The sequence below is a fragment of the Pseudophryne corroboree genome (assembly GCF_028390025.1).
Source record: "Pseudophryne corroboree isolate aPseCor3 chromosome 3 unlocalized genomic scaffold, aPseCor3.hap2 SUPER_3_unloc_1, whole genome shotgun sequence".
Classification (NCBI taxonomy): domain Eukaryota; kingdom Metazoa; phylum Chordata; class Amphibia; order Anura; family Myobatrachidae; genus Pseudophryne; species Pseudophryne corroboree.
The window spans coordinates 6,752,748-6,780,193 of NW_026967493.1; the positions used below are offsets into that span (position 1 = coordinate 6,752,748).

A 27,446-nucleotide genomic window follows, 5' to 3' on the forward strand; every position below is an offset into this window, starting at 1 on the left:
AGCATGACCACTTTCCACGTGAGATATTTTAGCTCCACGGTTTTAAGTGGCTCAAACCAATGTGATTTTAGGAAATCCAACACAACATTGAGATCCCAAGGTGCCACTGGAGGCACAAAAGGGGGCTGAATATGGAGCACTCCCTTAACAAACGTCTGAACTTCAGGCAGTGAAGCAAGTTCTTTTTGAAAGAAAATAGACAGGGCCGAAATCTGGACTTTTATGGAACCCAATTTAAGGCCCATAGTCACTCCTGACTGTAGGAAGTGCAGAAATCGACCCAGCTGAAATTCCTCCGTTGGGGCCTTCCTGGCCTCACACCAAGCAACATATTTTCGCCATATGCGGTGATAATGTTTTGCTGTCACATCCTTCCTAGCTTTTATCAGCGTAGGAATGACTTCATCTGGAATGCCCTTTTCCTTTAGGATCCGGCGTTCAACCGCCATGCCGTCAAACGCAGCCGCGGTAAGTCTTGGAACAGACAGGGCCCCTGCTGTAGCAGGTCCTGTCTGAGCGGCAGAGGCCATGGGTCCTCTGAGATCATTTCCTGAAGTTCTGGGTACCAAGTTCTTCTTGGCCAATTCGGAACAATGAGTATAGTTCTTACTCCCCTTTTTCTTATTATCCTCAGTACCTTGGGTATGAGAGGAAGAGGAGGGAACACATACACCGACTGGTACACCCACGGTGTCACTAGAGCGTCCACAGCTATCGCCTGAGGGTCCCTTGACCTGGCGCAATATCTTTTTAGCTTTTTGTTGAGACGGGACGCCATCATGTCCACCTGTGGCCGTTCCCAACGGTTTACAATCAGCTTGAAGACTTCTGGATGAAGTCCCTACTCTCCCGGGTGGAGGTCGTGTCTGCTGAGGAAGTCTGCTTCCCAGTTGTCCACTCCCGGAATGAACACTGCTGACAGTGCTAGTACGTGATTCTCCGCCCATCGAAGAATCCTTGTGGCTTCTGCCATTGCCATCCTGCTTCTTGTGCCGCCCTGGCGGTTTACATGGGCGACCGCTGTGATGTTGTCTGACTGAATCAGAACTGGTTGGTTTTGAAGCAGGGGTTCTGCTTGACTCAGGGCGTTGTAAATGGCCCTTAGTTCCAGAATATTTATGTGTAGGGAAGTTTCCTGACTCGACCATTGTCCTTGGAAGTTTCTTCCCTGGGTGACTGCCCCCCAACCTCGGAGGCTTGCAACCGTGGTCACCAGGACCCAGTCCTGTATGCCGAATCTGCGGCCTTCGAGCAGATGAGCACTCTGCAGCCACCACAGCAGAGACACCCTGGCCATCGGGGACAGGGTGATCAACCGATGCATCTGAAGCTGCGATCCGGACCACTTGTCCAACAGATCCTACTGGAAGATCCTTGCATGGAACCTGCCGAAGGGAATTGCTTCGTAAGAAGCTACCATCTTTCCCAGGATTCGCGTGCAGTGATGCACCGACACCTGTTTTGGTTTCAGGAGGTCCCTGACCAGAGATGATAATTCCTGGGCCTTCTCCTCCGGGAGAAACACCTTCTTCTGTTCTGTGTCTAGAATCATGCCCAGGAACAGCAGACGCGTCGCAGGAATCAGCTGTGACTTTGGGATATTCAGAATCCAGCCGTGCTGATGCAGCACTTCCTGAGATAGTGCTAAGCTGACTAGCAACTGCTCTTTGGACCTCGCCTTTATCAGGAGATCGTCCAAGTACGGGATAATTATAACTCCCTTCTTTCTGAGGAGTATCATCATTTCGGCCATTACCTTGGTAAATACCCTCGGTGCCGTGGATAGACCAAACGGCAACGTCTGGAATTGGTAATGACAGTCCTGTACCACAAACCTGAGGTACTCCTGGTGAGGTGGGTAAATGGGGACATGGAGGTATGCATCCTTGATGTCCAATTACACCATAAAATCCCCCTCTTCCAGGCTTGCAATAACCGCCCTGAGCGATTTCATCTTGAACTTGAACTTCCTTATATAAAAGTGTTCAAGGATTTTAAATTTAGGATGGGTCTCACCGAACCGTCCGGTTTCGGTACCACAAACATTGTGGAATAGTAACCCCCTGTTGAAGGGGGGGTACCTTGATTATCACCTGCTGGAGGTACAGCTTGTGAATGGCTGCCAGTACTACCTCCCTTTCTTTGGGAGCAGCTGGCAAGGCTGATTTGAGGTAACGGCGAGGGGGAGTGGCCTCGAACTCCAGCTTGTATCCCTGAGATACCACTTGCAGAACCCAGAGATCCACCTGTGAGCGAACCCACTGGTCGCTGAAGTTCCGGAGACGCGCCCCCACCGCACCTGGCTCCGTCTGTGGAGCCCCAGCGTCATGCGGTGGACTTAGAGGAAGCGGGGGAGGATTTTTGTTCCTGGGAACTGGCTGTCTGGTGCAGCTTTTTCCCTCTTCCCTTGCCTCTGGGCAGAAAGGAAGCGCCTCTGACCCGCTTGCCTTTCTGGGGCCGAAAGGACTGTACCTGATAATACGGTGAGAAGCCGGCTGTCCCACAGCTGTTATGTCATCGAACCTTTTATGTAAGGAGTTGACACTGTCGGTTAATACCTTCCACATATCCACCCACTCTGGTGTCGGCCCCGCAGGGGGTGACATCACACTTATCGGCACCTGCTCCGCCTCCACATAAGTTTCCTCATCAAACATATCGACACAGCCGTACCGACACACCGCACACACACAGGGAATGCTCTGACTGAGGACAGGACCCCACCAAGTCCTTTGGGGAGACAGAGAGAGAGTATGCCAGCACACACCACAGCGCTATATAATGCAGGGATGCACACTATACAGAGTGATTTTTCCCCTATAGCCGCTTATATACACAGTTATGCGCCTAAATTTATGTGCCCCCCCCTCTCTTTTTTACCCTAGAAGTCTGGAACTGCAGGGGAGAGCCTGGGGAGCGTCCTTCCAGCGGAGCTGTGAAGAGAAAATGGCACTGGTGTGCTGAGGAAGATAGCCCCACCCCTTTCTCGGCGGACTTCTCCCGCTTTTTTATATGCTTTATGGCAGGGGATTATGCACATATACAGTTTAATAGCTGTATTATGTGCTATTTAGCCATGTAAGGTACTCTAATTGCTGCCCAGGGCGCCCCTCCCAGCGCCCTGCACCCATCAGTGACCGGAGTGTGGCGCACAGCTGCAGTGCTGTGCGCTACCTTAATGAAGACCGGAGTCTTCAGCCGCCGATTTTCCACTTCTCTTCATTCTTCTGGCTCTGCGAGGGGGGCGGCGGCGCGGCTCCGGGACCGGACGACCGAGGCTGGGCCTGTGTTCGATCCCTCTGGAGCTAATGGTGTCCAGTAGCCTTAGAAGCCCAAGCTAGCTGCAAGCAGGTAGGTTCGCTTCTCTCCCCTCAGTCCCACGAAGCAGTGAGTCTGTTGCCAGCAGATCTCACTGAAAAAAAAAAACCTAACAAATACTTTCTTTTCTAGGAAGCTCAGGAGAGCCCCTAGGGTGCATCCAGCTCTGGCCGGGCACAGATACTAACTGAGGTCTGGAGGAGGGGCATAGAGGGAGGAGCCAGTGCACACCAGATATAGTACCTAATCTTTCTTTTAAGAGTGCCCAGTCTCCTGCGGAGCCCGTCTATACCCCATGTTCCTTACGAAGTACCCAGCATCCACTAGGACGTCAAAGAAAAATGTTAATTTTGTTCACCACAATGCTCAAAGCAAATGAGATTGATTGTTACTGTGTGGAGAGAGAGTCCATTGGACCGTAATTATTTCATTAACAGCAAGGAAAAGCTCAAAGCCTTATCATAAATAGACTGCATGCAGAGAGAGAGTCATTCCATAATTGCTATTGTAGGGCTGAGAGCCTTATTGTAAAAAAGACAGCATGCAGACAGAAAGTTTGTAAATTGATTGTTACCGCTGTCCTCCTGGCCACTGATGCTTATTAACCGTTGATAGTGGCCATATCCAGAGGTGATGCGTGACTCCTAGCTGCTGTCTGTAAACCACTGATAAGAGCACTCCCCTGGGCACAAGTTCCTGCTGGCTGCAATGGAGTGGCGCTAACGCTGTGTAGCGTGTACTACTGGCACTGGAAATGTGCTGGCTTCCGTGTGTGCCGGACGCTGCTGCACTGTGTAACTGCCGGCTCCGTATCTGATGACGCGTTTCCCCGCCCTCTTATTGTCAGCGGCTTCCTTAGATCAGGATAAAGGATAATCTATAGGTTTATAAATGTTAAATTAAAACATATTTAGCTTTTGCCAAATTACCAGCGCTTTTTCATCTTTCTGTCCATTTTCGGGATGAAGACTCCACTCTCCGGCGTGCACCTCCTGTCGATTGAGGAAGTCCACTTCCCAGTTAAGGACACCCAGAATGAACACTTCCGATATCGCTGTCAGATGGCGTTCTGCCCATTGAAGGATTTTTTACACTTTCAACATTGCCATGCGGCTCAGAGTGCTGCCTGGATGGTTGATGTATGCCACCTTAGTGGCGTTATCTGACCGTACTTGAACAGGCCTGTTATGTACTAGGGGCAGGGCAAGAGACAACGCATTGAACACTGCCCCCAACTCAAAATGTTTATGAGAGGAGTGATTCCTCCTTGGTCACCGATCCTGAAAAGAGTGTTGCTCCAACACCGCTCTCCATCACCACAGACTGACGTCCGTTGTCAGCATAACCCAGTCGGTGATCTAGAAGGGATGGCCCCTGCTTAATTGTTGGTCCTGAAGCCACCAAGCCAGCGACCGACAACCTCTGGAGTCAAAGTGATCATATGAGACCTGATCCAATGAGGTAGGCCATCCCATTTGGAAAGGATTAACCTCTGCAGAGGGTGGGAATGAAATTGAGCGTACTCTACCATGTCGAACACCAACACCATCAGGCCAAGAACTTGCATTGCCGAGCGTATTGGTAATCTGGGACGACAAAGGAAGCATCTTATCCTGAAGCTTCAGGACCTTCTCTGGAGACAGGAACAGATGTTGACTGTGTGTATCCAGGAGTGTCCAGGTGCACCATGCTCTGAGCTGGGACCAGAGAGGACTTCTTCCAAGTGATGAGCCACCCGTGGGCTAGTAGGAAGCTTACTGTCAGTTCTAGAGGACTGAGAAGGACATCGTGGGAGTTTGCCAGGATCAGCAAGTCATCCATATACGGCAGAATCCTGATTCCCTGGCGTTGGAGATAAGCCGGCTATAACCTTGATAAAGATCCGAGGGGCTGTAGCCAGTCCAAATGGCAGAGTCTGGAACCGATAGTGGATGTTGCCAATAGCAAACCGCCGATATTGCTGATGCGACACGGCAATAGGTATATGCAGGTATGCATCCTGTATATCCAGGGATACCATTTAGTCTCCGGGTTTCATGGCCAGTATAATTGAGCGCAGCGTTTTCATACAAAACGTGGACACAGTCACAAACTTGTTAAATGATTTGAGGTTGAGTATAGGCTGGAAATACCCATTGGGTTTCGGTACTAGAAACAGGGTTGAGTAGTATCCTTTGCCTCCCTGTTAAAAAGGTACAGGCACCACCACTCCTTTATCCAGGAGGTAACTCACAACCATTTGTAGAGCTTGCGCCTTTAGTGACTCCGACTGGGATAACCTTGATGCAAAACTGTCGAGGGGGACGTCTCTTGAAGGAGACTGTACCCTTGAGAGTCAACTTCCCGCACCCATGCGTCGGAAGTGGTCTTTAACCAGACCTGGTTGAACTACAGAAGTCAGCCTCCCACCCTGGGGTCCCCCAGGGGAAGGCCCGCCCCGTCATGCAGCGGGCTTGTCTTCTTCAGAAGACAGCTGACGGGCAGTCCAGGACTGCTTTGCCCTGAGCTTTGTTGTTTTGGTAGCACGAGACTGTTTCGGGTATGCCTGACCTTTTGCTTTCCCGTGAGGCTGAAAGGAATGAAAAGTGGTACCTTTTTGCCTTCTGTGCAGAAGGATTAGTATTTGGGAGGAAGGCAGTCTTAGCAGCCGCCATTTCAGACACAATTTTATTTAGGTCTGTGCCAAACAAGATGTCTCCCTAAAAGGGAGTACCTCCAAGGTCTTTTTAGAGTCTAGGTCCACCTTCCATGACCTCAACCACATGATGCGGCGAGCCAGGACAGAAGTAGTTGATGCCTTGGCTGCCAGCACACCCGCCTCAGAGGACACCTCTCGATTATAAGAGGCAGTGGTGATGTGAGACAGGTATTGTCTGGCATTGTCAGACATATCCTTGCGCAGCTCATTCTCTAATGCCTGAATCCCTACTTCCGTACCTTTAGTAGCCCAGGAGGCAGCAATAGTGGGTCTATGTACAGCACCTGTCAGGGAGTAAATAGATTTCAGGCATCCCTCCACACTAATCTGTTGGTTCTTCAGTGAAGTGACAGTGGTGACAGGCAGAGTGGATGACGCCACTAGGCGTATGACATGAGAATCCACCGGCGGTGAATTTTTCTGTTACATAACTCTGCTGGGAGAGGATAGCGAGCTAAAGCCCGTTTGGGGAGAGGGGATTTCTTTCCTGGATTAGACCAGGGTTCCTGCCCGATGTTTACCAAATAGAATGGGTTAAAAGATTTATATTTACCTTCTGCCAGTTAAACACATCAGTTGTCATGGTGACATTAGCGGGATCATCATCATCAGTGATGTCTAGGATTTGCTTAGTAGCAACCACTAGCGCAGGGAGGTCAACTTGCAAAGCAGAATCCTTGTCAGAAACGCTTGACTCAGTTTCTGACAGGATAGTATGTTCTCCCTCCTCTTCAGATGAAACATCTGAGAGATTTGTGGATTGTGAGGAAGAAACAGCCCGCGTAGAGAACCCAGAGACACGGGATTGACCTGGGGTAGATTTTTGTCTAACCAAAGAAAGAATCAACTGGTTAGACTGGTTGTCCGCCCAAAGCAGATTGAGAATAGGGACTATTGTAATGGTACCAGTAGTCCCATAGGCGTAGTACCCAGTGGGTTTGAGAACGCGCCCCGGGTTGGCTCTTGATTGGTTACAGGAGCCGCGGACCGACTAAGAGGTGTATGGTACATAGTACACAGACTGTCACACAGCTTCCCCCTCTAGCAAAGTCTTGGCGCAAGCTCTGCATGATGCAGGAGCGTCCAGACTTCCCGCCGTTTCTGTTAGACACTGCACACAAATGCAACACAAAGCGATTTAGAATGATAAAGCCAGACAGAGTATGATACCTGCGAATAAATCCGATAGTATGTGATTGAGTCCCCAGCGCACAACACCTGGGAATAAATCCGGCATTATGTGACTGAGTACACAGTAAAATACACGTAATAGGTAAATACTGTGACGCACTATATAACAGACCCCGACGTACCTAGTCCTTAGGGTACAGAATATAGTGATAGAGCTCTGAGATACACTGAAAGTGAAACCTCACAGCAGATACAGGCACACACAGTCACATTGGCAATGCAGATCATTATTACATGATAATAAAACTGCAGTAAGCTTGTGTGTGTGTGTGTGTGTGTGTGTGTGTGTGTGTGTGTGTGTGTGTGTGTGTGTGTGTGTATACAGTTGTGCTCATAAGTTTACATACCCTAGCAGAATTTGTGATTTTCTGGCCATTTGTCAGAGAATATGAATGATAACTCACAAACTTTTCTTTCACTCATGGTTAGTGGTTGGGTGAAGCCATTTATTGTCAAACAACTGTGTTCACTCTTTTTAAATCATAATGACAACAGAAACTACCCAAATGACCCTGATCAAAAGTTTACATACCCTGGAGATTTTGGCCTGATAACATACACACAAGTTGACACATACGGGTTTGAATGGCTACTAAAGGTAACCATCCTCACCTGTGATCTGTTTGCTTGTAATCAGTGTGTGTGTATAAAAGGTCAGTGAGTTTCTGGACTCCTGAAAGACCCTTGCATCTTTCATCCAGTGCTGCACTGACATGTCTGGATTCTGAGTCATGGGGAAAGCAAAAGAATTGTCAAAGGATCTGCGGGAAAAGGTAATTGAACTGTATAAAACAGGAAAGGGATATAAAAAAATATCCAAGCAATTGAGAATGCCAATCAGCAGTGTTCAAACTCTAATTAAGAAGTGGAAAATGAGGGATTCTGTGGAAACCAAATCAAGGTCAGGTCGACCAACAAAAATTTCAGCCACAACTGCCATGAAAATTGTTCGGGGTGCAAAGAAAAATCCACAAATAACTTCAGCTGAAATACAGGACTCTCTGAAAAAAAGTGGTGTGGTTGTTTCAAGATGCACAATAAGGAGGCATTTGAAGAAAAAATAAGATTTTACTCACCGGTAAATCTATTTCTCGTAGTCCGTAGTGGATGCTGGGGACTCCGTAAGGACCATGGGGAATAGCGGCTCCGCAGGAAACTGGGCACAACTAAGAAAGATTTAGGACTACCTGGTGTGCACTGGCTCCTCCCTCTATGCCCCTCCTCCAGACCTCAGTTAGGATACTGTGCCCGGAAGAGCTGACACAATAAGGAAAGGATTTTGGAATCCCGGGTAAGACTCATACCAGCCACACCAATCACACCGTATAACTCGTGATACTATACCCAGTTAACAGTATGAAAAATAACTGAGCCTCTCAACAGATGGCTCTCAACAATAACCCTTTAGTTAAACAATAACTATATACAAGTATTGCAGACAATCCACACTTGGGATGGGCGCCCAGCATCCACTACGGACTACGAGAAATAGATTTACCGGTGAGTAAAATCTTATTTTCTCTAACGTCCTAAGTGGATGCTGGGGACTCCGTAAGGACCATGGGGATTATACCAAAGCTCCCAAACGGGCGGGAGAGTGCGGATGACTCTGCAGCACCGAATGAGCGAACTCTAGGTCCTCCTCTGCCAGGGTATCAAACTTGTAGAATTTTGCAAATGTGTTTGACCCCGACCAAGTAGCTGCTCGGCAAAGTTGTACAGCCAAAACCCCTCGGGCAGCCGCCCAAGAAGAGCCCACCTTCCTCGTGGAATGGGCTTTTACTGATCTAGGATGCGGCAGTCCAGCCGCAGAGTGTGCAAGCTGAATCGTGCTACAGATCCAGCGAGCAATAGTCTGCTTTGAAGCAGGAGCACCCAGCTTATTGGGTGCATACAGGATAAATAGCGAGTCAGTTTTTCTGACACTAGCTGTCCTGGAAACATAAATTTTTAGGGCCCTGACTACGTCCAGCAACTTGGAATCCTCCAAGTCCTTAGTAGCCGTAGGGACCACAATAGGTTGGTTCAAATGAAAAGCTGACACCACCTTAGGCAGGAATTGGGAACGAGTCCTCAATTCCGCCCTATCCATATGGAAAATCAGATAAGGGCTTTTACATGACAAAGCCGCCAATTCTGACACACGCCTGGCCGAAGCCAAGGCCAACAGCATGACCACTTTCCACGTGAGATACTTTAGCTCCACGGTTTTAAGTGGCTCAAACCAATGCGACTTTAGGAAATCCAACACCACGTTGAGATCCCAAGGTGCCACAGGAGGCACAAAAGGAGGCTGAATATGTAGCACTCCTTTAACAAAAGTCTGAACTTCAGGCAGTGAAGCAAGTTCTTTTTGGAAGAAAATCGACAGAGCCGAAACCTGGACCTTAATGGAACCCAATTTGAGGCCCATAGTCACCCCTGACTGTAGGAAGTGCAGGAATCGACCCAGCTGAAATTCCTCCGTTGGGGCCTTCCTGGCCTCACACCAAGCAACATATTTTCGCCATATGCGGTGATAATGTTTTGCGGTCACATCCTTCCTGGCTTTGATCAGCGTAGGAATGACTTCCTCCGGAATGCCCTTTTCCTTTAGGATCCGGTGTTCAACCGCCATGCCGTCAAACGCAGCCGCGGTAAGTCTTGGAACAGACAGGGCCCCTGCTGCAGCAGGTCCTGTCTGAGCGGCAGAGGCCATGGGTCCTCTGAGATCATTTCTTGAAGTTCTGGGTACCAAGCTCTTCTTGGCCAATCCGGAACAATGAGTATAGTTCTTACTCTTCTCCTTTTTATTATCCTCAGTACCTTGGGTATGAGAGGAAGAGGTGGGAACACATAAACCGACTGGTACACCCACGGTGTCACTAGAGCGTCCACAGCTATCGCCTGAGGGTCCCTTGACCTGGCGCAATATTTTTCTAGCTTTTGGTTGAGGCGGGACGCCATCATGTCCACCTGTGGCCTTTCCCAACGGTTTGCAATCAGCTGGAAGACTTCTGGATGAAGTCCCCACTCTCCCGGGTGGAGGTCGTGCCTGCTGAGGAAGTCTGCTTCCCAGTTGTCCACTCCCGGAATGAACACTGCTGACAGTGCTAACACGTGATTTTCCGCCCATCGGAGAATCCTTGTGGCTTCTGCCATCGCCATCCTGCTTCTTGTGCCGCCGTGTCGGTTTACATGGGCGACCGCCGTGATGTTGTCTGACTGGATCAGTACCGGCTGGTTTTGAAGCAGGGGTCTTGCCTGACTTAGGGCATTGTAAATGGCCCTTAGTTCCAGAATATTTATGTGTAGGGAAATCTCCTGGCTTGACCAGAGTCCTTGGAAGTTTCTTCGCTGTGTGACTGCCCCCCAGCCTCGAAGGCTGGCATCCGTGGTCACCAGGACCCAGTCCTGTATGCCGAATCTGCGGCCCTCCAGAAGATGAGCACTCTGCAGCCACCACAGTAGAGACACCCTGGTCCTTGCAGACAGGGTTATCAGCCGATGCATCTGAAGATGCGATCCGGACCACTTGTCCAACAGATCCCACTGAAAGATCCTTGCATGGAACCTTCCGAATGGAATTGCTTCGTAAGAAGCTACCATCTTTCCCATGACTCGCGGGCAGTGGTGCACCGACACCTGTTTTGGTTTTAGGAGGTCTTTGACTAGAGATGACAACTCCTTGGCCTTCTCCTCCGGGAGAAATACCTTTTTCTGTTCTGTGTCCAGAACCATTCCCAGGAACAGTAGACGCGTTGTAGGAACCAGCTGCGACTTTGGAATATTCAGGATCCAGCCGTGCTGCTGTAGCACTCCCCGAGCTAGTGCTACTCCGATCAACAACTGTTCCCTGGACCTCGCCTTTATAAGGAGATCGTCCAAGTACGGGATAACTATAACTCCCTTTTTCCGAAGGAGTATCATCATTTCGGCCATTACCTTGGTAAATACCCTCGGTGCCGTGGACAGACCAAACGGCAACGTCTGGAATTGGTAATGACAGTCCTGTACCACAAATCTGAGGTACTCCTGGTGAGGAGGGTAAATGGGGACATGCAGGTAAGCATCCTTGATGTCCAGTGATACCATGTAATCCCCTTCCTCCAGGCTTGAAATAACCGCCCTGAGCGATTCCATCTTGAACTTGAACCTTTTTATATAAGTGTTCAAGGATTTCAAATTTAAAATGGGTCTCACCGAACCGTCCGGTTTCGGTACCACAAACATTGTGGAATAGTAACTCCTTCCTTGTTGAAGGAGGGGTACCTTGACTATCACCTGCTGCGAATACAGCTTGTGAATTGCCTCCAGCACTGCCTCCCTGTCCGGGGGAGCTGTTGGCAAGGCAGATTTGAGGAAACGGCGAGGGGGAGACGTCTCGAATTCCAGCTTGTACCCCTGAGATACTACTTGTAGAATCCAGGGATCCACCCGTGAGCGAGCCCACTGGTCGCTGAAGTTCTTGAGACGGGCCCCCACCGTACCTGGCTCCGCCTGTGGAGCCCCAGCGTCATGCGGTGGACTTAGAGGAAGCGGGGGAGGGCTTTTGTTCCTGGGAACTGGCTGTATGCTGCAGCTTTTTCCCTCTACCTCTGCCTCTGGGCAGAAAGGACGCGCCTTTAACCCGCTTGCCTTTCTGGGGCCAAAAGGACTGTACTTGATAATACGGTGCTTTCTTTGGCTGTGAGGGAACATGGGGTAAAAATGCTGACTTCCCAGCTGTCGCTGTGGAAACGAGGTCCGAGAGACCGTCCCCAAACAACTCCTCACCCTTGTAAGGCAAAACTTCCATGTGCCTTTTAGAATCTGCATCCCCTGTCCACTGCCGAGTCCATAAACCCCTCCTGGCAGAAATGGACATTGCACTTATTTTAGATGCCAGCCGGCAAATATCCCTCTGTGCATCTCTCATGTATAAAACTGCGTCTTTAATATGCTCTATGGTTAGCCATATAGTGTCCCTGTCTAAGGTATCAATATTTTCTGACAGGGAATCTGACCACGCAGCTGCAGCACTGCACATCCATGCTGAAGCAATAGCTGGTCTCAGTATAATACCTGAGTGTGTATAAACAGACTTCAGGATAGCCTCCTGCTTCCTATCAGCAGGTTCCTTTAGGGCGGCCGTGTCCGGAGACGGTAGTGCCACCTTCTTTGACAGGCGTGTGAGCGCTTTATTCACCCTAGGGGATGTCTCCCAACGTGACCTATCCTCTGGCGGGAAAGGGTACGCCATTAGTAACTTTTTAGAAATTACCAGTTTCTTATCGAGGGAAGCCCACGCTTCTTCACACACTTCATTTAATTCATCAGAAGGGGGAAAAACCACTGGTAGTTTTTTTCTCCCCAAACATAATACCCTTTTTTGTGGTACCTGGGGTAATATCAGAAATGTGCAACACATTTTTCATTGCCGTAATCATGTAACGGGTGGCTCTATTGGAATGTACACTAGTCTCATCATCGTCGACACTGGAGTCAGTATCCGTGTCGACATCTGTGTCTGCTATCTGAGGTAGCGGGCGTTTTAGAGCCCCTGATGGCTTTTGAGACGCCTGGGCAGGCACGAGCTGAGAAGCCGGCTGTCCCACATCTGCTATGTCGTCAAATCTTTTATGTAAGGAGTTGACACTGTCACGTAATTCCTTCCACATGTCTATCCATTCAGGTGTCGACCCCGCAGGGGGTGACATCACATTTATCGGCACCTGCTCCGCCTCCACATAAGCCTCCTCATCAAACATGTCGACACAGCCGTACCGACACACCGCACACACACAGGGAATGCTCTGACTGAGGACAGGACCCCACAAAGTCCTTTGGGGAGACAGAGAGAGAGTATGCCAGCACACACCAGAGCGCTATATAATGCAGGGATTCACACTACATGCAGTGATTTTTCCCCTATAGCTGCTAATATTACACAGATTGCGCCTAAATTTAGTGCTCCCCCTCTCTTTTTTACCCTATGGAGTCTGGAAACTGCAGGGGAGAGCCTGGGGAGCGTCCTTCCAGCGGAGCTGTGAGGGAAAATGGCGCCAGTGTGCTGAGGGAGATAGCTCCGCCCCTTTTTCGGCGGACTTCTCCCGCTTTTTTATGGAAAGTTATGGCAGGGGATTTTACACATATATAGTCTTAATGACTATATTATGTGGTAATTTGCCAAGTAGGGTACTCTTATTGCAGCCCAGGGCGCCCCCCCCCCCCAGCGCCCTGCACCCATCAGTGACCGGAGTGTGTGGTGTGCATGGGGAGCAATGGCGCACAGCTGCAGTGCTGTGCGCTACCCTAATGAAGACCGAAGTCTTCTGCCGCCGATTTCCAGGAACGTCTTCTTGCTTCTGGCTCTGCAAGGGGGACGGCGTCGCGGCTCCGGGACCGGACGACCGAGGCTGGGCCTGTGTTCGATCCCTCTGGAGCTAATGGTGTCCAGTAGCCTAGAAGCCCAAGCTAGCTGCAAGCAGGTAGGTTCGCTTCTCTCCCCTCGGTCCCTCGTTGCAGTGAGTCTGTTGCCAGCAGATCTCACTGAAAATAAAAAACCTAATTTATACTTTCTTTTCTAGAAGCTCAGGAGAGCCCCTAGTGTGCATCCAGCTCGGCCGGGCACAAAATCCTAACTGAGGTCTGGAGGAGGGGCATAGAGGGAGGAGCCAGTGCACACCAGGTAGTCCTAAATCTTTCTTAGTTGTGCCCAGTCTCCTGCAGAGCCGCTATTCCCCATGGTCCTTACGGAGTCCCCAGCATCCACTTAGGACGTTAGAGAAATGGGCTGCATGGTCGTGTCGCCAGAAGAAAGTCATTACTACACAAATGCCACAAAGCATCCCGCTTACAATACTCCAAACAGCACAGAGACAAGCCTCAAAACTTCTGGAACAAAGTCATTTGGAGTGATGAGACCAAAATTGAACTTTTTGGCCCCAACCATAAACGTTACATTTGGAGAGGAGTCCACAAGGCCTATGATGAAAGGTACACCATTCCCACTGTTAAACATGGAGGTGAATCGCTGATGTTTGGGGGATGTGTGAGCTACAAAGGCACTGGAAACTTGGTCAAAATTGATGGCAAGATGAATACAGCATGTTATCAGAAAATACTGGAGGAAAATTTGCACTCATCAGCCCGGAAGCTGCGCATAGGACGTACTTGGACGTTCCAACATGACAATGATCCAAAACACAAGGTCAAGTCGACCTGACATTGGCTACAGCAGAATAAAGTGAAGGTTCTGGAGTGGCCATCTCAGTCTCCTGACCTCAATATCAATGAGCCACTCTGGGGAGATCTCAAACGTGCAGTTCATGCAAGACAGCACAAGAACTTACAGGAACTGGAGGCTTTTTGCCAAGAAGAATGGGCAGGTTTACCATCTGAGAAAATAAAATACCTCATCCACAACTACCACAAAAGACTTCAAGCTGTCATTGATGTTAAAGGGGGCAATACACGGTATTAAGAACTGGGGTATGTAAACTTTTGATCAGGGTCATTTGGGAAGTTTCTGTTGTCATTATGATATAAAAAGAGTAAACACAGTTGTTTGACAATAAATGGCTTCACCCAACCACTAACCATGAGTGAAAGAAAAGTTTGTGAGTTATCATTCATATTCTCTGACAAATGGCCAGAAAATCACAAATTCTGCTAGGGTATGTAAACTTATGAGCACAACTGTATATGTATATATATATATATATATATATATATATATATATATACATATATATATATATATACATATATATATATATATACACACATACACACACCCACACAGTACGAGTATTCTGATATATACCTCCGTCTAGGACCGCGATAGATAGATAGATAGATAGATAGATAGATAGATAGATAGATAGATAGATAGATAGATATACACACACACTGTAACAGGTACACTTTTTCTTAACTAATGTTGTCTGTATAGAGACATATAGAATAGTGATGAGCGAGGTTCGGTTTTACTCGGTTTTACTCGGTTTTACTCGGTTCTCAAAACGGCATCTTATTGGCTATCCAAAACACGTGACATCCGTGAGCCAATAAGATGCCGTTTTGAGAACCGAGTAAAACCGAGTAAAACCGAGTAAAACCGAACCCGCTCATCACTAATATAGAATACTCAAGTGTTTGTAAAGTCACAGCGCTGATTACAGGCGGATTTACAAGGAAGACCTTGCCCTGCAGTCCCTGAAACCAGCCGCACCTATACCTAAGATGGCGTCCAGCATCTCAGTCAGGGAGTGAGGGAGAGTGAAAGGCAGCTAAACGGCGGGAAATCCACGCAGAGATAGCGTCCCGGGCCGGGAGAGTGGCTACAGGTCAAGCGCCGGCTCCCCTATGCTGGTCCTCACCGCCTGGTACTACAGAGTCTTAATAAACTGGGTGTTAATACACCCGACCTGTACTCCTATGTCCAGGCAGATATAGTGGGGTCCCTGTGCGTAACAATGTCCACGCCAGCGTCGCAGTTCGTCTCCCTAGACTGCAAACGGATCGTGATTTAGTAGCGGGTCGTGGCTGGGGGAACCTCTTACCTCCTCCCCGTAGCAGCTACGCAAACCAGGAGAGCATCTGCGACCGTGTGCCTAGAGCCGGAGCGTCTCCACCGCAAGTACCCCCGGGAACTGAGCCGAAGGAGTATGCGACGCCGCTTAGGAGGTGATGGAATCGCAGCGCTGGATGTCACTCTGACATCTAACAGTGCTGCGAGCCCTGGAGTCTTCTTAGAAAGGTTTTTTTTTTAGGTCTGCCCAGCGCAGCCCCCCTGTTGACTAGCCTGCTCTGCAGGCACCAACTCGAAAACTGAGATCACAGCGCCTGGAGGCGGGGTTATAGAGGCCCCAATGCATCCTGGGACAGCTAAAGCTTTAGCCTGTTGGTGCCTGGATCCAGATCCCATCTCTACACCCCGATGTATTCCTTGTGGAACACAGTGTACCCCGCTGCAGAAAGAATGGCAGAAAACAGATCAGTGAAGAACCCCAAGAGATAAGAATGAGAAGAGTGAAGCAGGAGTCAAAAGTAGAGACATGGAAGGACTGTGAAAAAGAGTTAGGAGGTGAATAAGAAGAGGACAGTGCTGTGAAGGACTAATGGGTAAAGGGAGTCTCTGAGAAGAAAGTGGTGGACTGCGCTGAAAGCTGCAGAAAGGCCAAAACATATGAGCAGGGAGAAGTGACGTAGCCATAAGATAGATCATTGGTCAGTTTAGTGAGTGCAGACTTTGTGGAGTTAAGAGGATGGAAATCTGGTTTGAAAAGGTTGACAAAGGAGTCACTGAAGTGTAAGTGGGTCAAGCTGTAGTAGACAAGCTGTACAAGATGTTTGGAAGAAAAGGGGAGCAGAGATATGGTACAGTAGATGAAGAGAGGTACATCTGTATCTTTTTTTTTCGCTGAGAATCTCAATTCAATCTACCTGATCCTCCTGTGGGACACTGTGATTCTCCTCTGTATGATCCTGTGAACAAAGAGGACGGGGACTTCTCTCTGGGGTATTCCTGTTACCTGATACATCTGTAGAAAACACAGTGATTGAGTACATTGCATATATGTCATTATCAGGTGCTGCATACGCATTTATGTAGGTGGCAGTGAAAACGGCTCAGTCCTTCACAATAAATTCTATTCTCCTCTTACCCATTGATGTGAGGGGTTGGTGATTCTCCATCATCACGTCCTTGTACAGACCCCTGTGTTCCTCTATATACTCCCACTCCTCCATGGAGAAATAGACAGCGACATCGTCACACCTTATAGGAACCTGACACACACAATGATATAGTCATCACCCAGACATCATCTGGTGTTACTGTATAATGTCCCATTCCCAGCAGTCACCTCTCCAGTCATCACCTGGACACATTCCCTGGTGTTACTGTATAATGTCCCATTCCCAGCAGTCACCTCTCCAGTCATCACCCAGACACATCCCCCGGTGTTACTGTATAATGTCCCATTCCCAGCAGTCACCTCTGCAGTCATCACCCAGACACATCCCCCGTGTGTTACTGTATAATGCCCTATTCCCAGCAGTCACCTCTCCAGTCACATCCCCTGGTGTTTCTGTATAATGCCCCATTCCCAGCAGTCACCTCTCCAGTCATCACCCAGACACATCCCGTGGTGTTACTGTATAATGTCCCATTCCCAGCAGTCACCTCTCCAAACACATCCCCTGGTGTTACTGTACAATGCCCCATTCCCAGCAGTCACCCCTCCAGTCATCACCCAGACACATCCCCTGGTGTTACTGTATAATGTCCCATTCCCAGCAGTCACCTCTCCAGTCATCACCCAGACACATCCCCTGGTGTTACTGTATAATGTCCCATTCCCAGCAGTCACCTCTCCAGTCATCACCCAGACACATCCCCTGGTGTTACTGTATACTGTCCCATTCCCAGCAGTCACCTCTCCAGTCATCACCCAAACACATCCCCTGGTGTTACTGTATAATGTCCCATTCCCAGCAGTCACCTCTCCAGTCATCACTCAGACACATCCCCTGGTGTTACTGTATAATGCCCCATTCCCAGCAGTCACCTCTCCAGTCATCACCCAGACACATCCCCTGGTGTTACTGTATAATGTCCCATTCCCAGCAGTCACCTCTCCAGTCATCACCCAGACACGTCCCCTGGTGTTACTGTATAATGCCCCATTCCCAGCAGTCACCTCTCCAGTCAGCAGCTGAATGATCTTGTTGGTGAGTTCCAGGATCTTCTGGTCATTGTATCTCTCATGTATCAGTGAGTGAGGTGGAGGCACCGGGATGGGGCTCTGGGTCCTGCTCAGTCCTCCTGACACATGGGGATGGCTGCTGGGTGTCACACATTTACCAGAGGTCTTCGATACTATGCAATCCTGTGTAATAAAAGGAAAAACAAACTGGCACAAGAGTAGACGTATATTATTGGTTCATGGATCCATCACCTAAGGCTAAATACTGCAGTAAACTTAGACTCATGAATGAATGGTCTCAAAAAATACATAAAAGGCAGCACTCCCAAGTAGGTGGCTCCTCTATGTGACCACTTTACTACTTTATGATCCCCATGGTCCATCTCATAACCCTTGCCTAAACCCTCTTCTGCAACCTTTTTAAAGTGATGAATGGAAATCACACCTAGGGCTATCTGGGAGTGCAGCATTATTTTTGCAATTCATGTACAAATCATCATCATCGTCATATAGCACAATGCCTTACACCTGTAAACCATCTAAAAGAAAACAGGAGATTGATACATGAGATTACCACGGACTGCCCACTGGACCAGCCAGATAGAAGTGGGAAGATGCTTAGCAGGGTGATACGATCCAGTCACACATGAGTTTTGGGGTCAGAGTGTTGTTGGGTATTGGAGAACAAGAGTAAATGTGAGTGTACAGTGTGGAGTGGTGATAACTTGATTGAATGTTGTTGGGATAAGATAGCATAAGAATTTGATAATTGAGCATCTGCCACTATATGTGTCTGTTGTGAGAGGCAGAGAGGTTCCTGCATTAGGAGGAGGTGCAGGCCCTGACATGCCATATGGAGCACTATGGGGTTGCTCCAAGGTAGGTAGCTCTTAGCTTAGACATATTTAAGTAAGGAGCCATTATCTTGTGGCTCCTTGCTGGTTAATCATAGACCCAGATTGGGGTATTAGAGGTGTGGGGTGTGGTGCCTCTGGACTGGCTGAGCTGGATGGTTTTAGTGTGGCATACCATCACATACTATTAACACTTTTCACATACTAATTTCTTTAACACTATTTCTCATACATCCTAGAGGATGCTGGGGACACCATTAGAACCATGGGGTATGGAAGGGGTCCGAGGGAGACATGGGCACTTTAAGACTTTGAAATGGTGTGAACTGGCTCCTCCCTCTATGCCCCTCCTCCAGACTCCAGTTTTAGAATTAACTGGATGCACTCTGAGGAGCTCTACTGAGTTTCTCTGAAAAAGATTTATGTTAGGTTTTTTATTTTTAGGGAGAACTGCTGGCAACAGTCTCCCTGCTTCGTGGGACTAAGGGGAGAGAAGTATGACCTACTTCCAGTGAGTTCAAACGCTCTGCTTCTGGCTACAGGACACCATTAGTTCCTGAGGGTTTGATCGCTAGGTACGCCTAGATGCTCGCTCCCAGAGCCGGCCATCACCCCCCTTACAGAGCCAGAAGTCAGAAGACAGGTGAGTAGAGGAAGATCAAGAAGACTTCAGTGACGGCATTCTGAGGTACCGCACAGCGATCGCACGCTGCGCGCCATGTTCCCACACACAGAGCAGCAGAAAAGCCTCAAAATAAACTGGCAAGAGGGGACATAAGTGGCTAGGCACTGTCCTAACCCCCGCCAGTGTAAATATATAGTTCAAAAAAGCGGGACTGAAGCACGCCATTAAGGGGGAGGGGCTTCGTTCCTCACAGCTCAGCGCCTTTTTACTCTAAACAGGCTGCAGAGACGCTGGTCCTTCCTCACACTTCTGCATAAGTATCAGGGTGCAAAACGGAAGGGGGGCACATAAATATTGGTGCAATATATATTTAATATAAAGCGCTACAGGTCTGGGGCATTCTTTAGTGTTTCAGAACCGGTGATTAGGCGCTGGGTTGTGAGCTGGCAAACTCCCTCTGTGTCTATCTGACAGACTTTACTGTGGGTCTGTCCCCTATAAGCCTGGTGTGTCTGTGGGTGTTTGGTGCACGAGTGTTGACATGTCTGAGGCTGAAGGCTCTTTCCAAGAGGAGGCTGTATTAGGGACACAGACGGCTGCGGGGGTGACCCTGTTGGCACCGTCGACACCTGATTGGGTAAATGTGTTGAACGCCTTGAATGCTAATGTGGCTCTTATTAGTAAGAGGCTAGATAAGTCTGAGTCGCAGACACAGGCATGGAAGAAATCTGTGGAAGATATGTTATTCCAAAGTCAGGTCCCCTCTGAGTCACAAAAACGTACGTTGGCCCAGTTGGCTGACACGGATACCGACACGGACACCGATTCTAGTGTCGACTATAGCGATTCCAGGTTAGACCCAAAATTGGCAAAAAGCATTCAGTACATGATTGTGGCGGTTAAAGATGTATTACATATCACTGAGGACCCAGCTATCCCTGGAAAAAGGCCTATATGTATAAAGAAAGGAAACCTAAGATAACGTTTCCTCCCTCTCATGAACTGAACACGCTATTTGATAAAGTTTGGGAAGGTCCTGACATAAAGTTTCAGAGTCCCAAATGAATTATGGCAGCTTAACCGTTTCCCTCCACGGATAGAGAAAAGTGGGAGTCACCCCTCACTGTGGACAAGGCCTTGTCTCGTTTGTCTAAAAAGGTGGCTCTCCCGTCACCTGACACGGCGGCCCTTAAGGATCCTGCGGATCGTAAACAAGAAACTACGTTGAAGTCCATTTATGTGACCACGGGTACACTACTCCGACCTGTCATTGCATCTGCGTGGGTAAGTAGTGCTATCGAAAAGTGGGCAGATAACTTGTCATGCGATATAGATACCCTAGACAGGGATAACATCCTCTTGACACTGGGTTATATCAAGGACGCTACAGCATACCTTAAGGAAGCTGCGAGAGATATTGGTCTTTTGGGATCAATGGCCAATGCCATGACTGTCTCAGCTAGGCGTGCATTGTGGATTCACCAATGGAATGCTGATGCTGACTCCAAGAAAAGTATGGAATCTCTGCCATATAAAGTTAAGGCCTTATTTGGAGACGGCCTTGATGATTTGGTGTCTACGGCTACTGCGGGTAAGTCATCCTTTTTACCTTATATTCCTCCACAACAAAAGAAAACGCACCATTATCAGATGCAGTCCTTTCGGCCCAATAAATTCAGAAAGGGCCGAGATTCTTCCTTCCTTGCTACTAGAGGAAGGGGAAGAGGTAAACGATCTCCAGCCTCGTCAGGCTCCCAGGAGCAGAAGTCCTCCCAGGCTTCTGCCAATTACACCGCATGCCATTGGGGCTCCTATGTGGGAGTCCGCACCGGTGGGGGCCCGTCTAAAACTCTTCAGTCAGTTTTGGGTTCGTTCGAACCTAGACCCTTGGATTTTACAAATAGTATCCCAAGGGTACAAGCTGGACTTCCAAGACGTCCCCCCTCGCCGTTTTTTCAAATCGGCCTTACCAGCTTCTCTTCACGACAGGGAGGTAGTTTGCGACACAATAGGTGTCAAAATCAAGTTATCGTCAAGGTTCCCCAGTCACAACGGGGCAAAGGTTTTTATTCAAGCCTGTTTGTGGGCCCGAAGCCTGACGCCTCGGTCAGACCAATCCGAAACCTGAAATCCCTGAATTTCTACCTAAGGAGATTCAAATTCAAGATGGAGTCTCTCCGAGCAGTGGTCTCCAGTCTGGAGGAAGGGGATTTTATGGTGTCGGTGGACATAAAAGATGCCTACTTGCATGTTCCCATTTATCCTCCGCATCAGGCTTACCTGAGATTTGCAATTCAGAATTGTCATTACCAATTTCAAACGTTGCCATTTGGTCTATCCACGGCTCCGAGGATTTTCACCAAAGTGATGGAGGAGATGATGGTTCTCCTTCGCAAGCAAGGAGTCACAATTATCCCATACTTGGACGATCTCCTAATAAAGGCGAGATCCAGGGACGAGTTGGTGCAAAACGTTGCACTCTCCATGACAGTTCTTCAACAACATGGTTGGCTCCCAAACTTGCCAAAATCACAGTTGATTCCGACGACGCGGTTGTCATTTTTGGAAATTATATTGGACACAGAACTACAGACAGACAGTCTTTCTTCCCGTGGAAAAGGCTCTGGAACTTTAGAGTCTGGTCAAACAAATTCTGAAACCAGCAAGAGTGTCAATCCATCAATGCATTTGGTTGCTGGGGAAGATGGTTGCGGCCTACAAGGCCATTCAGTTTGGCAAGTTCCATGCCAGAGTGTTCCAGTGGGACCTGTTGGACAAGTGGTCCGGGTCCCATCTACACATGCACAAGAGGATAATCCTGTCTTCCAAGACCAGGGTATCACTCCTGTGGTGGCTGCACAGCTCTCAGCTCCTAGAGGGGTGCAGGTTCAGGATACAGGACTGGATTCTAGTGACCACGGATGCAAGCCTCTGAGGCTGGGGGGCAGTCACAATGTGAGAAAACTTCCAAGGAAGATGGTCAAGTCAGGAAACTTGTCTACACATAAATGTTCTGGAGTTAAGGTCCATTTACAACGACCTTCTGCATGCGAAACATCTTCTTTGAGATCTGCCTGTACTGATCCAGTCGGACAATGTAACAGCAGTATCGTACATAAACAGGCAGGGCGGAACGAAAAGTAGAGCGGCGACGGCAGAAGCCACAAGGATTTTCCACTGGGCGGAAAAAATAAGAATTTACTCACCGGTAATTCTATTTCTCGTAGTCCGTAGTGGATGCTGGGGACTCCGTAAGGACCATGGGGAATAGACGGCTCCGCAGGAGACTGGGCACATCTAAGAAAGATTTAGGACTATCTGGCGTGCACTGGCTCCTCCCCCTATGACCCATCTCCAAGCCTCAGTTAGGAACTGTGCCCGGAAGAGCTGACACAATAAGGAAGGATTTTTGAATCCCGGGTAGGACTCATACCAGCCACACCAATCACACCATATAACACGTGATAGGAACCCCGGTTAACAGTATGATAACAAATGGAGCCTCTGAAGAGATGGCTCACAACAAAACCCGATTTTTGTAACAATAACTATGTACAGGTATTGCAGACAATCCGCACTTGGGATGGGCGCCCAGCATCCACTACGGACTACGAGAAATAGAATTACCGGTGAGTAAATTCTTATTTTCTCTGACGTCCTAGTGGATGCTGGGGACTCCGTAAGGACCATGGGGATTATACCAAAGCTCCCAAACGGGCGGGAGAGTGCGGATGACTCTGCAGCACCGAATGAGAGAATTCCAGGTCCTCCTCAGCCAGGGTATCAAATTTGTAGAATTTTGCAAACGTGTTTGCCCCCGACCAAGTAGCTGCTCGGCAAAGTTGTAAAGCCGAGATCCCTCGGGCAGCCGCCCAAGATGAGCCCACCTTCCGTGTGGAATAGGCTTTTACAGATTTAGGCTGCGGTAAGCCTACCGCAGAATGCGCCAGCTGAATAGTGCTACAAATCCAGCGCGCAATAGACTGCTTAGAAGCAGGAGCACCCAGCTTAGCGGGTGCATACAGGATAAACAGCGAGTCAGTCTTTCTGACTCCAGCCGTCCTGGAAATATACATTTTTAGGGCCCTGACTACGTCCAGCAACTTGGAATCCTCCAAGTCCCTAGTAGCCGCAGGCACCACAATAGGTTGGTTCAAGTGAAAAGCTGAGACCACCTTTGGGAGAAACTGAGGACGAGTCCTCAATTCTGCCCTATCCATATGGAAAATCAGATAAGGGCTTTTACAAGACAAAGCCGCCAATTCTGAAACCCGCCTGGCCGACGCCAAGGCCAACAGCATAACCACTTTCCACGTGAGATATTTTAAATCCACAGTCTTAAGTGGTTCGAACCAATGTGATTTCAGGAATGCCAAAACCACATTGAGATCCCAAGGTGCCACTGGGGGCACAAAAGGAGGCTGAATATGCAGTACTCCTTTGACAAAAGTCTGAACTTCGGGTAGTGAAGCCAGTTCTTTTTGGAAGAAAATCGACAGAGCCGAAATCTGGACCTTTATGGAACCCAATTTGAGGCCCAACGTCACCCCTGCTTGCAGGAAATGCAGGAATCGACCCAGTTGAAATTCCTCCGTCGGGGCCTTCATGGCCTCACATCAAGCAACATATTTTCGCCAAATGCGGTGATAATGTCTTGCGGTGACATCCTTCCTGGCTTTGATCAGGGTAGGGATGACTTCCTCCGGAATACCCTTTTCCTTCAGGATCCGGTGTTCAACCACCATGCCGTCAAACGCAGCCGCGGTAAGTCTTGGAACAGACAGGGTCCCTGCTGCAGCAGGTCTTGTCTGAGCGGCAGAGGCCAAGGGTCCTCTGTAAGCATCTCTTGAAGTTCCGGGTACCAAGCTCTTCTTGGCCAATCCGGAACCACGAGTATGGTTTTCACTCCTCGCCTTCTTATTATTCTCAGTACCTTGGGTATGAGAGGTAGAGGAGGAAACACATAAACCGACTGGTACACCCATGGTGTCACTAGAGCGTCCACCGCTATCGCCTGAGGGTCTCTTGACCGGGCGCAATATCTTTTCAACTTCTTGTTGAGGCGGGACACCATCATGTCTACCTGTGGTTTTTCCCACCGGTTGACCAGCATTTGGAAGACTTCTGGATGAAGTCCCCATTCTCCCGGGTGGAGGTCGTGCCTGCTGAGGAAGTCTGCTTCCCAGTTGTCCACTCCCGGAATGAACACTGCCGTCAGTGCTAACATATGATTCTCTGCCCATCTGAGAATCCTTGTGGCTTCTGCCATCGCCATCCTGCTTCTCGTGCCGCCCTGTCTGTTTACATGGGCGACCGCCGTGATGTTGTCTGACTGGATCAGTACCGGCTGGTTTTGAAGCAGGGGTCTTGCCTAGCTTAGGGCATTGTAAATGGCCCTTAGCTCCAGGATATTTATGTGAAGAGAAATCTCCTGATTTGACCAGAGTCCTTGGAAATTTCTTCCCTTTGTGACTGCCCCCCCAGCCCCGAAGGCTGGCATCCGTGGTCACCAGGACCCAGTCCTGTATTCCGAATCTGCGGCCCTCTAGTAGATGAGCCCTCTGCAGCCACCACAGCAGCGACACCCTGGTTCTGGCCGATAGGGTTATCCGCTGTTGCATCTGGAGATGGGACCCGGACCATTTGTCCAACAGGTCCCACTGGAACGTCCTTGCGTGGAACCTTCCGAATGGAATTGCTTCGTACGAAGCTACCATTTTTCCCAGGACTCGTGTGCATTGATGTACCGACACTTTTCCTGGTTTTTAGGATGTCTCTGACCAGAGATGACAATTCCTCGGCTTTTTCCAGTGGAAGAAACACTCTTTTCTGGTCTGTGTCCAGAATCATTCCCAGGAACAGAAGACGTGTCGTCGGGACCAGCTGTGACTTTGGAATGTTTAGAATCCAGCCGTGCTGTTGTAGCACTTCCTGAGAAAGTGCCACCCCCACTATCAACTGTTCTTTGGACCTCGCCTTTATCAGGAGATCGTCCAAGTACGGGATAATCAAAACTCCCTTCTTGCGAAGGAGTATCATAATTTCGGCCATTACCTTGGTAAAGACCCTCGGTGCCGTGGATAACCCGAACGGCAGCGTCTGGAACTGATAGTGACAGTCCTGTACCACAAATCTGAGGTACTCCTGGTGCGGAGGGTAAATGGGGACATGCAGGTACGCATCCTTGATGTCCAGGGATACCATGTAATCCCCCTCCTCCAGGCTCGCAATAACCGCCCTGAGCGATTCCATCTTGAACTTGAACCTTTTGATATAAGTGTTCAAGGTTTTTAAATTTAAGATGGGTCTCACCGAACCGTCCGGTTTCGGTACCACAAACATTGTGGAGTAGTAACCCTTTCCTTGCTGAAGGAGGGGTACCTTGACGATCACTTTCTGTGAATACAGTTTTTGAATAGCCACCAACACTGCCTCCCTGGCAGAGGGAGTTGCCGGCAAGGCAGATTTTAGGAAACGGCGGGGGGGAGACGTCTCGAATTCCAGCCTGTACCCCTGAGATACTACTTGAAGGACCCAGGGATCCACTTGTGAGAGAGCCCACTGTGCGCTGAAAAACCTGAGACGTGCCCCCACCGTTCCCGATTCCGCCTGAGCAGCCCCAGCGTCATGCTGTGGACTTACCGGACGCAGGGGAGGACTTCTGCTACTGGGAACTAGCTATGTGCTGCAGCTTTTTCCCCCTTCCTCTGCCCCTCGGCAGAAAGGATGAGCCTCTAACCCGCTTATTTTTCTGGGGCCCAAAGGACTGTACCTGATAATACGGTGCTTTCTTTTGCTGTGGGGTAGCCTGTGGCAAAAAAGTCGATTTCCCAGCAGTAGCTGTGGAAACGAGGTCTGAAAGACCTTCCCCAAAAAGTTCCACCCCTTTATAGGGTAAAACTTCCATGTGCCGCTTGGAGTCGGCATCACCTGACCATTGCCTAGTCCATAACCCCAGTCTGGCGGCAATGGACATAGCGCTTATTTTTTATGCCAGCCGGCAAATATCCCTCTGTGCATCACGCATGTATAAGACCGCGTCTTTTATATGGTCAATCGTAAGCAAAATATTGTCCCTATCCATGGTATCAATGTTTTCCGACAGGGAGTCTGACCACGCAGCAGCAGCACTGCACATCCAAGCTGATGCAATAGCGGGTCTCAATATAATGCCAGTGTGTGTGTATATAGCTTTTAGGGTACTTTCCTGCTTTCTATCAGCAGGTTCTTTTAGGGCGGCCGTATCCGGAGACGGTAGTGCCACCTTCTTTGATAAGCGTGTCAATGCTTTATCTACCCTAGGGGGTGTTTCCCAGCGTGACCTATCCTCTGGCGGGAAAGGGTACGCAGCCATTAACCGTTTAGAAATGATCAATTTCTTATCTGGGAAGTCCACGCTTCCTCACACACCTCATTTAATTCGTCAGATGCAGGAAAAACTACTGGTAGTTTTTTCTCACCAAACATAATACCCTTTTTTGTGGTACCTGGGGTATCATCAGAAATGTGTAAAACATTTTTCATAGCCTCAATCATATAACGGGTGGATCTATTGGAGGGTACACTCGTCTCATCATCGTCGACACTGGAGTCGGTATCCGTGTCGACATCTGTATCTGTCATCTGAGGTAGCGGGCGTTTTATAGCCCCTGATGACATTTGAGACGCTTGGACAGGCACAAGCTGAGTAGCCGGCTGTCCTATGTCGTCAAACCTTTTATGTAAGGAGCTGACACTGTCACGTAATTCCTTCCATAAGTCCATCCACACTGGTGTCGACCCCGCAGGGGGTGACATCACATTCACAGGCATTTGCTCCGCCTCCACATCATTATCCTCATCATACATGTCGACACAGCAGTACCGACACACAGCAGACACACAGGGAATGCTCTTACAGAGGACAGGACCCCACAAAGCCCTTTGGGGAGACAGAGGCAGAGTATGCCAGCACACACCAGGGCGCTATATAACACAGGGATATCACTATACAGAGTGTTTTCCCCTATAGCTGCCTATAATATATATATACTGCGCCTAAATTGTGCCCCCCCCCTCTCTTTTTTAGCCTTTCTGTAGTGCAGGAC

The 27,446-nt window shown here is 49.0% G+C and overlaps 1 protein-coding gene across 1 annotated transcript in view; it reads right to left on the reverse strand.

The window, feature by feature from the left end:
* The window catches only part of LOC134983099 (oocyte zinc finger protein XlCOF7.1-like), a 205,837-nt gene that overhangs the window by 141,847 nt on the left and 36,544 nt on the right, over positions 1 to 27,446 (reverse strand). Inside the window, exons 5-7 of the mRNA XM_063948802.1 lie at positions 17,875 to 18,063; positions 16,837 to 16,960; positions 16,616 to 16,713 (exon numbers count right to left, since the gene is read on the reverse strand). Coding sequence (XP_063804872.1) covers positions 16,616 to 16,713; positions 16,837 to 16,960; positions 17,875 to 18,063 — 411 coding nt within the window. The remainder of the gene's footprint in view (positions 1 to 16,615; positions 16,714 to 16,836; positions 16,961 to 17,874; positions 18,064 to 27,446) is intronic.